Source organism: Daldinia vernicosa (assembly GCF_022497035.1).
Source record: "Daldinia vernicosa strain CBS 139.73 unplaced genomic scaffold F5Y00scaffold_5, whole genome shotgun sequence".
Taxonomy (NCBI): domain Eukaryota; kingdom Fungi; phylum Ascomycota; class Sordariomycetes; order Xylariales; family Hypoxylaceae; genus Daldinia; species Daldinia vernicosa.
In genome coordinates this window covers 874,027-888,975 of record NW_025953921.1, presented here as the reverse complement: position 1 = coordinate 888,975, position 14,949 = coordinate 874,027, and the positions used below count along the sequence as shown (strand labels likewise).

The window sequence follows — 14,949 nt, the reverse complement described above, 5'->3', positions numbered from 1 at the left end:
TTTAGGGGCCAGTAGCCGATCTCCTACTTACCTTCCATAGTACCAATTCAAAATAAGGTATTGTGGTACACACGTGTAGCTACCCTAAGCTCTAGGGGGTTGCTACGAGAAGAAAGAAGTGGGAAACTGAGCACCCGAAGGTTTTTATCTAGCCACGCCGTTAGGTACTTGGAACTTATCGAATGACGAAACACTGCGGTAAACGGTCAGACTGCGGAGTACACTGTACAGATTTTTAGACTCTAGGGTCATTCGTTCTAGGAAGGATGGAGATTAATAATACTAATAATAACAAGTCGGGTCGGAGCCTGAGTGGTTCGAGCAAGAGACTTTCCTGGTCATTTCCACACTCCCGCACCCGTTCGCCATCGTCTGTAGCTAGTAGCATCGCCAGTTCCATAGCAAGCGGGAAAAGTCGACATGCTGAGCCTCTTGGGACCACCGATGTATCAGTTGAACCCGCGAGCTTGTCTATGCCACCTCTAGCTAGACCATTAAAGCCACCCCATCTTCCTAGTACCCCCACGACCGACGAAGTTGCTATCGACGACGTTGAGAATACGCCGAAACAACAGCCCGGCCATTCTGTTCCTGACACAAATTCTCCTTGTCAGCTACCGGAACCTGCAGTAAATCTACCTCCCTCGTCCTCAGAACACGAGGTCGGAAAACGCATTTCTGTCTCATCCGTTTTCTCACTTGCGTCGTCTCGTGGCGTTGCAAGCTCTGCTCCCTCCACCAACGGTTCGGACGGCGGTGGTATCCAACGCACAGTATCGGGCGTCATGGCTTCAGGCAAAGGCCTGGGTCCATCCCCGGGCCAATCCGAGTCTGGCGTGTCTAATGTAACAGTCACCACATCTTCTCATTCGAATAATCCGAACCCTGTTAGCGGCCCTCAGTTAACTTCGCGGGAGAGTCATCATACCAATCCTCTAGATCTCGTCAAGCGAAACCCTGCACCTACGCCAAACCCGGCCCCTCGGCCCCAGGTGACTCGATCTCGAAGCAGGGCCAAGCGGCGATTGAGCGGTAGTACTGCTAATAGTAGCCAAAGCCCTAGTAGCGAGCGAGGTCCTCACGTTAAAGAAAAGGAAGAGATTAAGCCAGCACCATGGGGTATCATTGGTGTTTGCGCGTTAGATGCTAAAGCCAGAAGCAAACCGAGCAGGAATATTCTTAACAGATTAATTGCAAACCGTGAATTCGACGTTATTGTGTTTGGGGATAAGACAATTTTAGACGAAGGTGAGAACACGGCATTGGTAATAAAGTCAGATAGCCCTGGATACTAACAACGAAGTAGAAGTGGAAAACTGGCCGATATGCGACTATTTAATATCTTTCTATTCAGATGGTTTCCCTTTGGAAAAGGCTATAGCTTATGTTAAAGCTCGAAAACCGTTCTGTGTCAACGATGTGCCGATGCAAAAGGTACTTTGGGATAGGCGACTCTGCCTGCGAATACTTGATAAGATCGAAGTACCAACCCCGAAACGAGTCGAAGTAAATCGCGACGGCGGACCAAGTTTGCTAACTCCAGATGTTGCGAAACATATAAAAGATGTTACCGGCATCACCCTTGAGCCTAACGGACCAGAAAACTATCACTTCCCTCGCAAGGTAGAGTTGCTTGACGATGGAGATATCTTAAGCGTGGACGGTACCCTATTAAAGAAGCCATTTGTTGAGAAACCAACCAGCGGCGAAGACCACAACATCATTATCTATTTTCCAAAATCGTCTGGCGGGGGTGCCCGTAAACTCTTCAGGAAAATTGGTAACAAAAGCTCAGAGTTTGTTAAGGATCTTATTATTCCCCGTGCTATTACCGAGCCGGAGGGTAGCTTCATTTATGAGAAGTTTATGCAGGTAGACAACGCAGAAGACGTAAAAGCCTACACGGTCGGACCGCATTACTGCCATGCCGAGACAAGAAAGTCGCCTGTCGTAGATGGGATTGTTCGGCGCAATACGCATGGCAAAGAAATACGTTATGTCACTTCGTTGGGCCCGGAAGAGAAGGAGATTGCAAGCAAGATTGCCAATACGTTTGGGCAACGCGTCTGCGGGTTCGATCTACTTCGAGCGGGTGGTAAAAGTTATGTCATAGATGTCAATGGTTGGAGCTTCGTCAAAGATAACGAAACCTATTACGATCACTGTGCGAGTATCTTGAAGGATATCTTCATCAAGGAAAAGATTCGTCGTGGGGGGCCAACGCCGCCTCTCCCATCGCCTACTATTTCCGACATTGGTGATCCACTACTAAGTAAAGCTATTTTTAGTAGCAAGGAAAAAGATTCGGTGGTTAGTACAAGACAGCCAAAGTCCGCAGGGAGCGTGGGCACGCTTTCCCTTGAAGAGAGTAAAGAAAGTAAGGACGAGCAGAGCGCAGCAAACGCCTCGCCATCCAAGTCTGATATGGGAGTGGCGGGTATCGCGACAAGACTGCAAAATGGTATCATTAATCCCATAACTTACCTTACAGGTGGCTCTGCTGCAAGCAGCTTACCAACTACGGCGCCTCCAACTCTTCCGACTACACCCTCAAGTAAAGCGGAAGAGCCAGCTGACCACCTAGAGGAACCAACACCGCCTCCCCCTCCCCCCAAACACTCGTGGAAGCTCAAAGGAATGGTTTCGGTCATCCGACATGCAGACCGCACTCCAAAACAGAAGTACAAATTTACCTTTCACACGCAGCCATTTATCGACCTTCTAAAGGGCCACCAAGAAGAAGTGCTCCTTATTGGAGAGCCTGCCTTGGCTAGCGTCCTCGATGCGGTCGACTTGGCTTTGAAGGCCGGTGAGGAGGACCGAAATAAGCTGAAGTCCCTTCGTAATGTGTTGGTTAAGAAAGGAGGGTGGGCAGGCACAAAAGTTCAAATCAAGCCTATGTTTCGTAAGAAGAAAACGGCCGAGATGAACGAATCAACTCCTGAAGTCACTGAGGGAGTAAAGATGGAGTCTGAGATTGTAGAAAACCCACCTAAGGAAACAGAAGCTAAAAAGCAATCGGACCAGTCCCCCGCAAAAGAGCAATTGGAGGCCGAAGACGGCCAGCGCCGGCCTGATCCGTCGGAAGTAGTCGTGTCTGACTCTGAACAACAGCCGAAACACCCACCGCGGCGCCAAGATTCCATGTCAGGGGTAACGATGTCCAAATTCACCGCAGCCGACAACAGTTTCGTTTTAGATAAGTTACAGCTTATTGTCAAGTGGGGAGGCGAGCCGACTCACTCGGCACGTTACCAGGCGCAAGAATTGGCACAAAATATGCGTAATGACTATCTTCTGCTAAATCGTGATATTCTGGACCAAGTTCACGTATTTAGTAGCTCTGAGCGACGAGTTACGGCTAGTGCACAGATTTGGGCAGCATCGTTTATAGAGAAGAATGATCTTCCAGAAGACTTTATTACGATACGGAAGGATTTGTTGGATGATTCCAACGCGGCCAAGGATGAGATGGATAAAGTCAAGAAGAAGCTGAAGGGTCTATTGCGAAAGGGGAATGAGCGGCCATCCCAATTTGCTTGGCCAGAAGGAATGCCAGAGCCTTCTGAAGTGCAAACACGAGTTGTGCAGCTGATGAATTTCCATCGTCGCGTAATGCAGCACAATTATAGCAAACTTCAAACTGGCGCTGTGAATTCCCTCAACGCTATCAATTCCCCGGGCTCGGATAAGAATCACAGCGAGAGCTCTAGTACATCTGTAGCCTCGTCACTTTCCCAAGCCAATGCTATCAACGGCATCCAAGCTCGCTGGTGCTGTGGCGAGGATGCGGAATTGTTTCGCGAGCGTTGGGAAAAGCTCTTTGCGGAATTCTGCGATCACGAGAAGGTCGATCCTAGTAAGATCTCAGAATTGTACGATACGATGAAGTTTGACGCCCTACACAACCGTCAATTTCTCGAATGGGTCTTCACTCCGCCAAAGCATATGCTAGAGGAAGAATTCAGTATCATCGTAAACCGCGAGGGCAAAGCCTCGTCGAAGGAGTCTGAAGAAGGCGGCAAAGTGGCTGATGACAAGTCGGACAAAAGCCAAGTCCTTGGCTCGTCACCTGGAGAAAAGGTGGATAAGTCGGACCGGCCGGAGAGGTCCGAGAGGTCAGAGAAGACCATGAAGCGTATTTTCCGAAGGAGATCGTGGATGAAACATCCCCACGAGGTTGATAGACCTGCTGAATATTTCCACTTACCTAAAGGTAATAATCAGACTAAAGCAAAGACAGACGAATGTTTTGAACCTTTGCGGGAACTTTACCAGCTTGCTAAAGTCTTGTTTGACTTCATCTGCCCGCAGGAATACGGCATTTCAGACAGTGAAAAGGTGTGTTCGTCTCTATTCATTTTGGGTAGGTCGATGACTGACGTCGTATTGCAGCTCGAAATCGGACTCCTGACATCACTCCCCTTGCTCAAGGAGATCGTCCAGGACCTCGAAGAGATGCAAGCGTCCGATGACGCCAAGTCCTTCTTCTATTTCACTAAGGAATCGCACATCTACACATTGCTAAACTGTATCCTCGAGGGTGGTATCGAGACGAAAATCAACCGCAGGACAATACCTGAACTTGATTATCTCTCGCAGATCTGCTTCGAGCTATACGAGTCGGAGACCAAACTCCCAGTAGATGCGTCTCTCGTCGATCAGCCTACCTTCAACTACAGCATCCGCATAACGATCAGCCCCGGTTGCCACATTTTCGACCCCCTGGACATCCAACTAGACAGTAAACACTGTATAGGATGTGCACCACGCAGGAGCCTAACACCTCACGCGGATTGGAAGAAGGTCATCGAGACGCTCAGAGCTAAGTTCCATCAGTAAGTAATTTTTCTCTTCACCACGTAGTCCCGACGTCATACCACGAGAGGAGGCGTCCCTCTTTATCATGGTAGCAGGACAGCTGACTCACGGCGACCAATAGGGTCAAACTACCCAAGACTTTCCTCGCGGTCAATCTCTCAGACGCCTTCACATTCCAAGAGAAGGAGCGGCAAAATTCCGAGGCGGATTGCCTCGAGAAGGATCCCGGTGGCAACGAAACCGAAACCGAAGGTCTCGAGATGAAAGCGCTGGGCTCCTCGCGGTCCTCGCCTGCGAAGGTCGATCCGCGCGGTGACGACACCGAGGCATCAACTGTTAATGATGAGCAGAAGCAGCAGCAGCAGCCATCTATTGTTCCACCTCCCGTTGCAACGGTTAATAATGCGGCTGATCTGCCTCCGGCTGCGAATACAGCGGGAACAACGGTCCCTGAATTAGAAGGTACCAAGGACGCAGGCACCACCACCACCACCACCGTCGACCCTGATACCACTAAGACGGGATGACGATATTATTATTTTTTTCCTTTCTGTCTTCTGCAAGAGCGGCACGGAATCCGGATGAGGAACCGGTGGATTAATAAGGGGGGGGAGATATGCTACCGGGACATTTTGTCGATGATATGGCCGCCCCCCTCCTCGCCCTTCGTCCGCCTGTGGGCGGTGAGAAAATTCTCATCATAAATGGGACCGGGGGTCGAACGAGTAAGACAAGCATTACATGCAGCGAGATCAAGAAAGGAAATGGTCCTGAGATAAGCATCATGACGTGCGTCTGGAACGGACCTTTTTTATTTTATTTTTTTTCGTAGTCATCTTAGTACATATGTAACCTAGGTACCTAATGTATGTAGGTGTAAGGAGGTATGTAATGCACGTATTTCATCGCTACCGAAAAATTCAAATATGACAGGGCGTTTATGTACATATATTATGCGCAGATACGCTTGTAATTTATTAGACGAGGAACATGACATGATAAGCGAACCGTAGCGAACCGAACCCACGTGTGTGTCAGCATGACAGATGATTTATTATGTATGGGAATTATTTAGCTGGGGTGGATCTTACCTAACCTTACATAGATTTGCCCGCGCGTGGCTCCGACGTCTCGTACGCTATGCCGGTGCGATGGTTCCTGAAGCGGGTTCTGTTTTGGGGGAGCCCCTCTGACCCATCACTTTTCACGATGATGTAAAGGAGCGTGGGACAGGAACAAAAAAAAAAAAAAAAAGCTGCCAACGTCACTTCTTTTTCTTCGTCTTTCCTTTACCTTCACCGCCAATGCCGGAAAAGGGGGACGGTGCTGAAGAGTAATTTTCTTTCTTCTTTTTTTTCTTTCCCTCTTCGTTTACTACTGCAACCGCTCTTGCTTTCTTTTAACCCTTCTCGGCAGCCGGCGGGCGAGTCCGAATTCCCTGCGTTATTCATCATCGATGCATCATCAAACGTCACCGGGCTCGGTCTTTGGGGCTTGGTTCTTGGTAAGAAAGTGATAAGGAAAGTGACAGCCAGACGGAAAGGTCTAGGTTAGGTTATTAAAGGCATTGCGAGTAAGCATGTAAGGTAGGTGGTAGGTGGTAGACATCCCGGTATTGAAGAAGCGAGGTTGCAGCGTCGAGCCGCGCCTTATCCCCCCGGTCCCTAAAAGTTACCTATCGTTCGGGGTTCGACTCGGAAGTTTTGATGCGAGATATGAGAAAAGGGGGGTGAGAAACTTTTGGAGAACCTTCTCTCGTCCGCCCCTCCCCCCTTTCTTCCCTCGCAGGCGGATGACTGGCATGATTGATCTGATCATCGTCAGGACGGGATGCGTAACCGTGACGATCCAGATTTTGTGCCCGTTGTGCGCTGGTGCCGCAGCTCACATGTTTAGGTATGATGCGCGCGGCACTAATATGTATGCACGTACGTTGCGTACGGAGAAAAGCGTCGGTCTGCATCTCCGAGGTTCCTTTGACCTGCTGATTGGGCTAGTGCATTGCAGTTCCTCGCGCCTAAGAAGCATGCTTGGGTAGGTAGGCAGATACAGATACAGATACAGACACATACATCATGGGTATGGTAGTGGCGGCGGTGGGTAACTAGAGGCCGGGTTTTTAAGAGGTGGGAAGAGTGATAGGGAAGGGAAAACACTAGGGAGGATTCAAAATGTGATAGATCATATTATAACTTCGTCACACGAAATCTGGGAAGCTGGTAGTCCGCCCCGCCAAATTTTAGGAACCGAAAACTAAAGGGAAAAGGGAGGGGCTAAAAGGAATACGGAAACATATCTACGGCCCCCGGATTGTCGAATATCGTCCGTCGGATCGCGATTACAATGGAAACGAAATATGAGCCGTCGACATCATGCGGCAGCAGGACGGGCCGCCGCGTCACCCCAAATTGAGGCTGATTCTGAATCTTCCGGCTTGAGTGCTACTCCGTAACGTCGTTTTCGAAGCCCCTTCAAACGAGGCTGATGGACTGCCCAATAACGAAGGCTGGAACCTCGTGATCAGGCTCGGAATAGCTAGCCGTCTAGGGCCCAGGGGGGGAGGACGCATTGTGTCCATCATCAACTTTCCGGCCGTCTAATTTTACCGAACCATACTTGACGCTGGGCAAACCCGACCCTGTCTGCTTGTTTACATAGTAGCTGCGACTTCGGGGCTCTTCCTGGCTCTTCCTAGACCTCCTCCCGCTTAAAGTCCGCGGGCCCCGGTATTAACGCTTCATGCTCGGAAACCGAAGGCCGTGGTTGGGCAAGTCCTCGTACAAGATTAGTAGGAAGTAGTGATCAACCGGCGAGCTTTTGCCCTGTCAAACAGCAGTATAATACATAGAACAACGTTGATTATGGGCCGTTCTGATATTAGAAGGTTGGACATACAACATGGTCTGCCCTTGTAAATAATAAAAGCACGTCGAGCTTACCACGTCTCCGGCACTTTTACCAATTGGTTGTCGCTGTCTCCAGAAATTTTTTGTCGACAGGGCTGTGTGACGTGGGATCGTTCAATGTGGGGGCAGTAAGTTGGTGAGGATCATACATACAAGGCAAAAGAAAGACATCCATAGTGGGGGACTGGCAGGGAATCTAGGCGCAGCCCCTCAATAAGGAACAAAAATAAATACAGGGAAAATAACGGGAAAGAACCTTAGAAAGTCTGACAGGTACTTCTGCATAGTGCCATATCAGACAAGCCTGCAGCTAACTACTATCACGGCTAGCCGAAAGAGCGGTAGGTCGCGTTGCAATCTATTATAGAGACCACCAAACAGGTACTGAAACGTCTCTTTGAATCTGGATGTCTTGGCAGGGCTAGGCAGGACGGAATAAGCTCACACCCTCAACAGCATTGCGTGGTAGTCGATGAACCCTGGTGACCTCTCGTCAGATTCCGTATTGCATACCTTAGGTACATCAAGGGGTGCTTTATAATGAGGGCACTTATTAGCCTATAGATTTGTAGAAAAAATCGTTCGTCTTGAATCTGAAGATCGTGTCGGGGAGCCCATTCGCAGCCTGGCACTGACACTGACCTCACCGATATTCAGGACCGGCCCATCGGAACCTCACGATGCTCTCCTGCTAGACCGCACAGAGACGGAAGTCTCGATATTTTTTCTCCACCAATGGGGTAATTAGTTAAAGCAAACCCAGACCGGTGGGTAGTTTCAATAATGTCGATAGTATTGCGTATTGTGTATTGCGTATGTAGATACGTAGTCCTGTTTCCCTCCCGAAGTTTTGTTTGTCCCAGTTAGTTAGTTATTTGATATGGAAACTGTTGGCATTAAAGCATTCGGAGAAAGCAATACCCTGAATGTGCATAAGCTCGCACTGGCAGTATTTGCGCGAGCCACGCAAGACGTGTTTGCTAAAGCCCAATTGCTAGCGCATGTCGAATACAGAAAGGATCGCATCAAATTTCATTAAGGCCAGGCTGCTGATTCGACTGAACCAAGCCTGGATCATCCACGATTGGCCACGGGGAACAAGATTGATGTTTGTTTGATGTTGTATTGACGACCAACCGGTGAGCCTACCCCCGAGCTATAGTATATGCTATAGTATATGAATTTGTTTCTGGGATAGTTAATACGACCGGCAACTTTTCTGGATTCGTTCGTTCCCAAACAGGCGCTGTGTGAATTGGTTCTATTAAACGAGCTTAATGTGGCCGGCAGGCCGGTAGTTGGTGTCATGGTAAATTGGAGAACTTCCGTTTTAGGCCATTTGCATCTCGTGGTGACCAACCAGAGGCGACCAACATGGAATTGAGTGATGACTCCCGCACGCGACAAAGATGAATCTTGTACTACAAAACTCCTACGATCACGATTTCGACTTGTCGGGTAGCAATTGGATACCGCAATAATTAAAAGTCGAGTCTTGGCTGGCTGGCTGGGCATCGAAATACGTGGCCTTGTCTCTCCAAGTACTATGGTAGGTAGTAGTACTTTAGCATTAGGTACGCAACCACAGCCGATTGTGGTACATAGCCGGCATTGTATTCTCGTTACAGCCTTGTAGTTGTAGTGTGTAGTGTGTAGTATAGGTAAATGGGTTTGAATAGTTGAAGAGGAAGGAAGCCAGCCGATTGGCGTTGATATCGACCAATGTTGTTTAGACGGCCGAATTATTACTAGGTTATCCTGGCTCTGGTCAGACAGTGGGGCTAGCTTCCAAACCAGGAGGGCCCGGATTATGTACAACCTTGGAACCAACAAACCGACAATGTCAAAACCACGTGCGGCATTGATTTCCTAGGCCTGTGCGGCACTATGTGGTGGAGCCGGGAGGATGATAGAAGTTTCCAATGTTCCATGCTTCGAAGGTTTGGAAGGTTTGGATCTGTACCTCAACTGTGGATTTGGCCTCATTCGCTGTCGCTGTCGGGGAATTTTATGATTTGTTCACCAAAATTCTCCGGGGGCATAAAGCGTGAAACCTTCAGACGGGGATCACCTCGCTAGAATCCTTCATTAAGCGAGACCGGTTCGCGACCTCACATCCTAAACACGGTCCCGCTGGTCGCAGGGACGGCCGCAGGCTATTGCGCATGAGGACATGGTCAGCAGACATCAGCAGACGCCAGCGTAACAAAATACTTTAAAGACGAAATAGGATGTCGTGGCTAGTTTAGTTCCAATAGCCCAAGCCACAGGTCCGTGGGTATTAGAGGTACAGCGGATGTTGGAGCAAGTACTTACCGACATGAGAGGGCTAAGAGGTTAGATTACCGATCCTTCGGGAAACGCCAAGATGCCGTATGTATATACTAGAACACGCTATCATCGTCATCAGCTTGACCCTCCGAGCACCAACGAAGACCAATAGTAGGTATTCAGTTCCGAGGGGGAAATGATAGCGAGGCATTATGCAAATCATGCTTGGTAAGCTAGTGTAGACAAGCTCACGTCGGGAGTTTGAGGTAACGTCGCGGGACTCGTAGGGCTCTGTGTTAAAGAAATTCATCCCCACAAGAAAGCGGGTATCCCATGCTCCATGCCCCAAGGTCCAGGGTGCCGTACTGCCACTACAGCGGTAGCTAATGAGGAAACGGCACTACCAGGAGTTGCCCGGCTCTTGGGTCCTGATAATAGCTTGGCTGTGTAAATCATAGGTACCTAACCTATTGGGTATTCCGTACACATGTTGCAGTTGCGGTTTAATGTTTCAACCTTCAGGGGGTACGGATCCATACCTCATAGCACAAGCAATAGCCTTAATAAACCAGTTATAACTTATACTAGGGAGGCAGTCGTCTAGACGGATTGTCCGTGACCGGTCAGCCGGAACCGCCTCCCTTGAACCCGCAAGGAAGCGATTCTGTAGTAATTCAAAGCGACGCTTAAAAGATAGAGCTTACTCTATCGTCGTATGGTCATGGATTAGAAGGCAGGTCATTTGTAACGTTGGAGGTGTTCGTGTTCGTAAGGAAGCATCCATACAGACGATTTGAATTCGGAAGAGATTTCCATTATACTTACACACCCGTCGTCGTCGTTATTTTGTAGTATGTGAAATGCGGCTGATGGGGTATAAAGACATTGCCTGATAGCAGTTTGGTCAATTTAAGTACCAAGTGTCGCAATGACATGAGGATTGGGCGAGAGCGGCAACGATAAAGGCCTAGACTAGATTGCTCGGCTAAAAACGTAGACGTCAACTCCTTGATTAGGTTGATTTTTGACGCAACTAATCCCCTTTGAAGACTTCAATTTAATACATAGATGCGCAGGAGGCTCAAAATAGAAAGTAGTTGCGGGTAATGTGCAACTCGTGGGTCCGACTGCTGCATCTAGATTAGGTACATACGCCCAGGCCCAGGCACAGGCGTAAGGCATCGGCACGAGCACCGAGGGTCGCTGAGGTCACTGACTAAAAATTTATGAGAATGGAAATTTAAGGAAATCATTATATTAGGTAACTACGTAACCCATGTATGCACTTACTTACACCAAGTTATACGTGGGTATGTATTATTAAGTACATGACCTACATGTAGGTACGTAACATGTAAGTACTCGCTATTTCAGCCCCCGAAGTTGCGTATCCTCGGTACCTGAGTGCATGACACGGGCAGGCAGCTTGTCAGCCGCTGCCATCCTACCCTCCTTCGTACCTGAATATGCACGTATTACATGATATAGGTCGACAATGAAGCAGGTGCAATATACATATGTATGTACCTGAGTAAATACGTAAGTCACTTACCTAAGGCGGATATATGTGCGTATAATGTAGGTATGTATGTACGCATTACGCCTAACGCACAGTAGGCTACCTAAGGTAGGTACTTATAAGATTCGTATGGGTTAAGTACAATACATGCCTGCATCATATCACCCCGCGCTCCCCGAAACAGCTAGCGGAAATGCCTTCAATATCCGCGGGACATACTATATCAGGTCAAAGTAATCAGGTCAAAGTAGCATCATCGGCCTTGCCATCACTATCGCTGTGCAGCATGCATCGACCTACAACTTACCTAGGTGGGTAGTTAGTTTCTCTTTCAACCAAGGGCAAACCGCTCACGATGCCGGATTACGCAATTTCGTATATCTGATATATGCGCATGTGTGTATAAGAGGTATGTACATATATACGTTCTCTTATTTTCACATGACTAAAACTCGGAAGAAGATGGTGGGGTTTATTAATTCGCTGGTTTAGTTCTTTTTTTTCTTCCCTTTTTTTTTCCTCTCGCAAAGTAAAACCCGCTGTATGTAAGATTATCCATCCATCTCACACCGGGTTGTTTAGTCAGCTATAAGAGCCTTCCTATCCAATAAGCTGGGGATCTCGCTGTTGACTGTGTTACACTACACGTAGAACGTCAAACCAAACCTTCGGTTTTTTTTTGTTTCAAGCCTCACTGTGACTTCGACCTGATAAATCCCGCCCTAATGCTCACTCTAGCCCCGTCTTTATGCGTTTACCAGCACCAACCAACTATTTATTCATAACTCCGAGGTATCACGGAAACAGTAAACTGGGTACGTCACATACCTCATACCTACCCTTACAATGGCTTTACGTCGTAGTCAGATCTTGCAACCCAAGTTCGATGAACTCATCCAAACCCCCCGGGTAGCACGTCGGGATGTTTCCTCAGAGGGCTACCTTAGCATGGTTTTGTACCTACGGATACATACCTATCACCTACCTACATCCGCACGTAATGTGACCCCCGGACCCGTTCGCAGGACTACGTTGCGTGGGTATAGAGGAGTATTATAGCCCAAACGATGAAGTGCCTCCTTAAACCAGCCAATAAATGGGAGCGCCGGTTCAGGAATCAGATATGGACACAATCATCCTTGGCGAACCGTGCCGGTCATTGCGAACCGCGCCAAACTCTGGCAAGCTCCGGCTCACCTTACCTCGAAGATGTATGTAGTGTACACTAATGGTTCCTGGGCTATATTATTCCATCGCCCTAACGGACCCTGACATTCTTACTACTACTACTATGTCTTGCGGAACTATATTCTCTCCGATCGAAAACAGGAAAACCGCAAACATGTAACCTTTGGTCGAGATTCCGTATTGTTTCTAGGCTCAAACGGTATATATGAGCACTTTTACGCGAGGTACATTGGAAACAGAATATGGTTATGGTCACCGGTAAGGCCTTCTCTAGTTACCGATTCGGCAATTGCTGTAAGGTAGGGGTAGGCGGCGAGGGCCGACCGGTGAGGGATAAGACCAATACGTTTCCGAGTATGTGCCGTCCGCTAGCTTCAGATTGTGACTGGTCTTCGGTGCTTAAAGCGCTCTGCTAGGAATCCTTTTTGTACGCCTTACCTTGTCCAATCCCAGAACCCTCTGAGAACTTATACCTATACTTCCCTAAGGTATAGAGACGGACAGATGGAAATGTAGAAGGGTACATTGTCATGCTTTAAACATCATACTCAGACCGGTCTTGGTGCTGCAGGTAGTCAGACCAGAGCAGCAGCAGCAGCAGCAGCAGTAATAGCCATAAGAAGAAAACAAGGAACGTACGGCGAGAAAATATTAATTGATCAAGATTTCAAATCCGCACTTAATAAACTTAATAAGTGAAATCCGTTGTCGAATGTTCCATATCGTGTCATGCCCCCCATGTACATGTCAGTGCTTTGCCCAGGCCCTTGATTCCCAAAGAAGCATAAGGTTGTCCTTTTGCTTTAAATTTCTATTACTTTTTATTTAATTATTTTTAATTGTTTTTCCAAACTAGACTAAAAATATTTTTTTCTCGTCTTCCGTCCGTTTTAGATTCTTCTATATTCCTTGCGTATAGCGAACCACGCATACGTACATAAATATTTGTATGCGAGTATGTCAGGTAAGTACATGTTCGACATATGAATACGGTATACATAGGTATAGGTACTTACCTCTTACACAATTACACATATTTAATGTACTTCTTACTTTCTTGCGTACATTAGATGTATGTATCTAGATTTGACTGTAAAGGTTGTTTTGACCCGACCCTCTACAGAAGAAGAAACAGGTCAGACGCGGTCACCGTTCAGGCAGTTACGTCTAACCTACCTAAAGTAGACATGAAGTACGAATTATCAAGTACCATCAGTACCTTCCCCCGAGTGACATAGCTAAGAGGTACCTAGGTACATGTAATTCAGTGTATTAGGTATTAAGGTTAATTGGAAGTGACAACCTTGAAAAGTTGAAGTCAAAAAAAACCCCGATCAGGTCGAGCCCTGTCCTGTCGGCTGTCGCAGAACATCACTTTCTTCTCTCATAAATTTCTACATACTTCCCCCTGTCATCGAAAATTCTCGGACAGCGCGCCTGTTCCACCCCAACTCCTTCATGTCAATCACCTCACCCAAGATCAAGTCCTGTTTCTAGTCTAGTTTCCTAACTACCCGTCCCTGACTTTGGAGGTAATGCTCCTAGTGCCGAGTTACATAGTATGGACCTAACGGGAACACTGCCGACCGTTCGTCATAGGCCCAGGGTAGACGATATGATAGAGCCGTACGTACATATTATTTGAGCCTCCCTCATGGCTTCCAAGCTTGCAACGACGTCCCGTCGAGTAACTAGGTAGTTACACATCACATTTACCACCCCCCCTACCATCTCCACCTCCACCGCCCATTGAATGTTTTCACTCTGCTACAAAAGAGAACTTCCGCCTCGCCTAGTTTACATGACTTCCTGCCAGTCCTAGACTACAAACAGGCTGCTCATAAACATCTTCCCGTCACAAACCCACATTTGGCAAACAATAAATAACCCAACGCTTTCCCTGGTTGGACCTCAAGGTTATCTCTACCTATTCACTTGTAGCCTGTCGACTATTTAAAGTCTCTCGTCCACTACCTCTTGAGTCTACCCTCCTCGACACTCTTCTCCATCGTCATTAGCCATATTCTTCATCCACTACACCCAGCAGCATCCATCACACCATTTTGCCAACTAGCCCCCACCTCTACATCGGTACTCGAACAAGTGAGTATCTTACGACTTGAGTCTACTCATTGGCTATAAGACTAACACTACTTCTAGGAAAGACTAAGCAAGCCCGCTTTCGCCCCCAGCTGTCTGGCATTCTTATCCCCAGCGATCAAAAAAAAAAAAAAAAGTCTTCTA

The 14,949-nt window shown here is 47.8% G+C and overlaps 1 protein-coding gene across 1 annotated transcript; it reads left to right on the top strand.

Annotated features, from left to right (window-relative positions):
- The first annotated feature begins 25 nt into the window (after positions 1-25).
- F5Y00DRAFT_158427 (histidine phosphatase superfamily-domain-containing protein) lies at positions 26-4,962 on the top strand. Its single transcript, XM_048004656.1, has 3 exons — positions 26-1,248; positions 1,307-4,341; positions 4,396-4,962. The coding sequence occupies exons 1-3, from the start codon at positions 267-269 to the stop codon at positions 4,840-4,842; spliced, it is 4,464 nt and encodes a 1,487-aa protein (XP_047868917.1). The 5' UTR covers positions 26-266; the 3' UTR covers positions 4,843-4,962.
- The last annotated feature ends 9,987 nt before the right edge of the window (positions 4,963-14,949 follow it).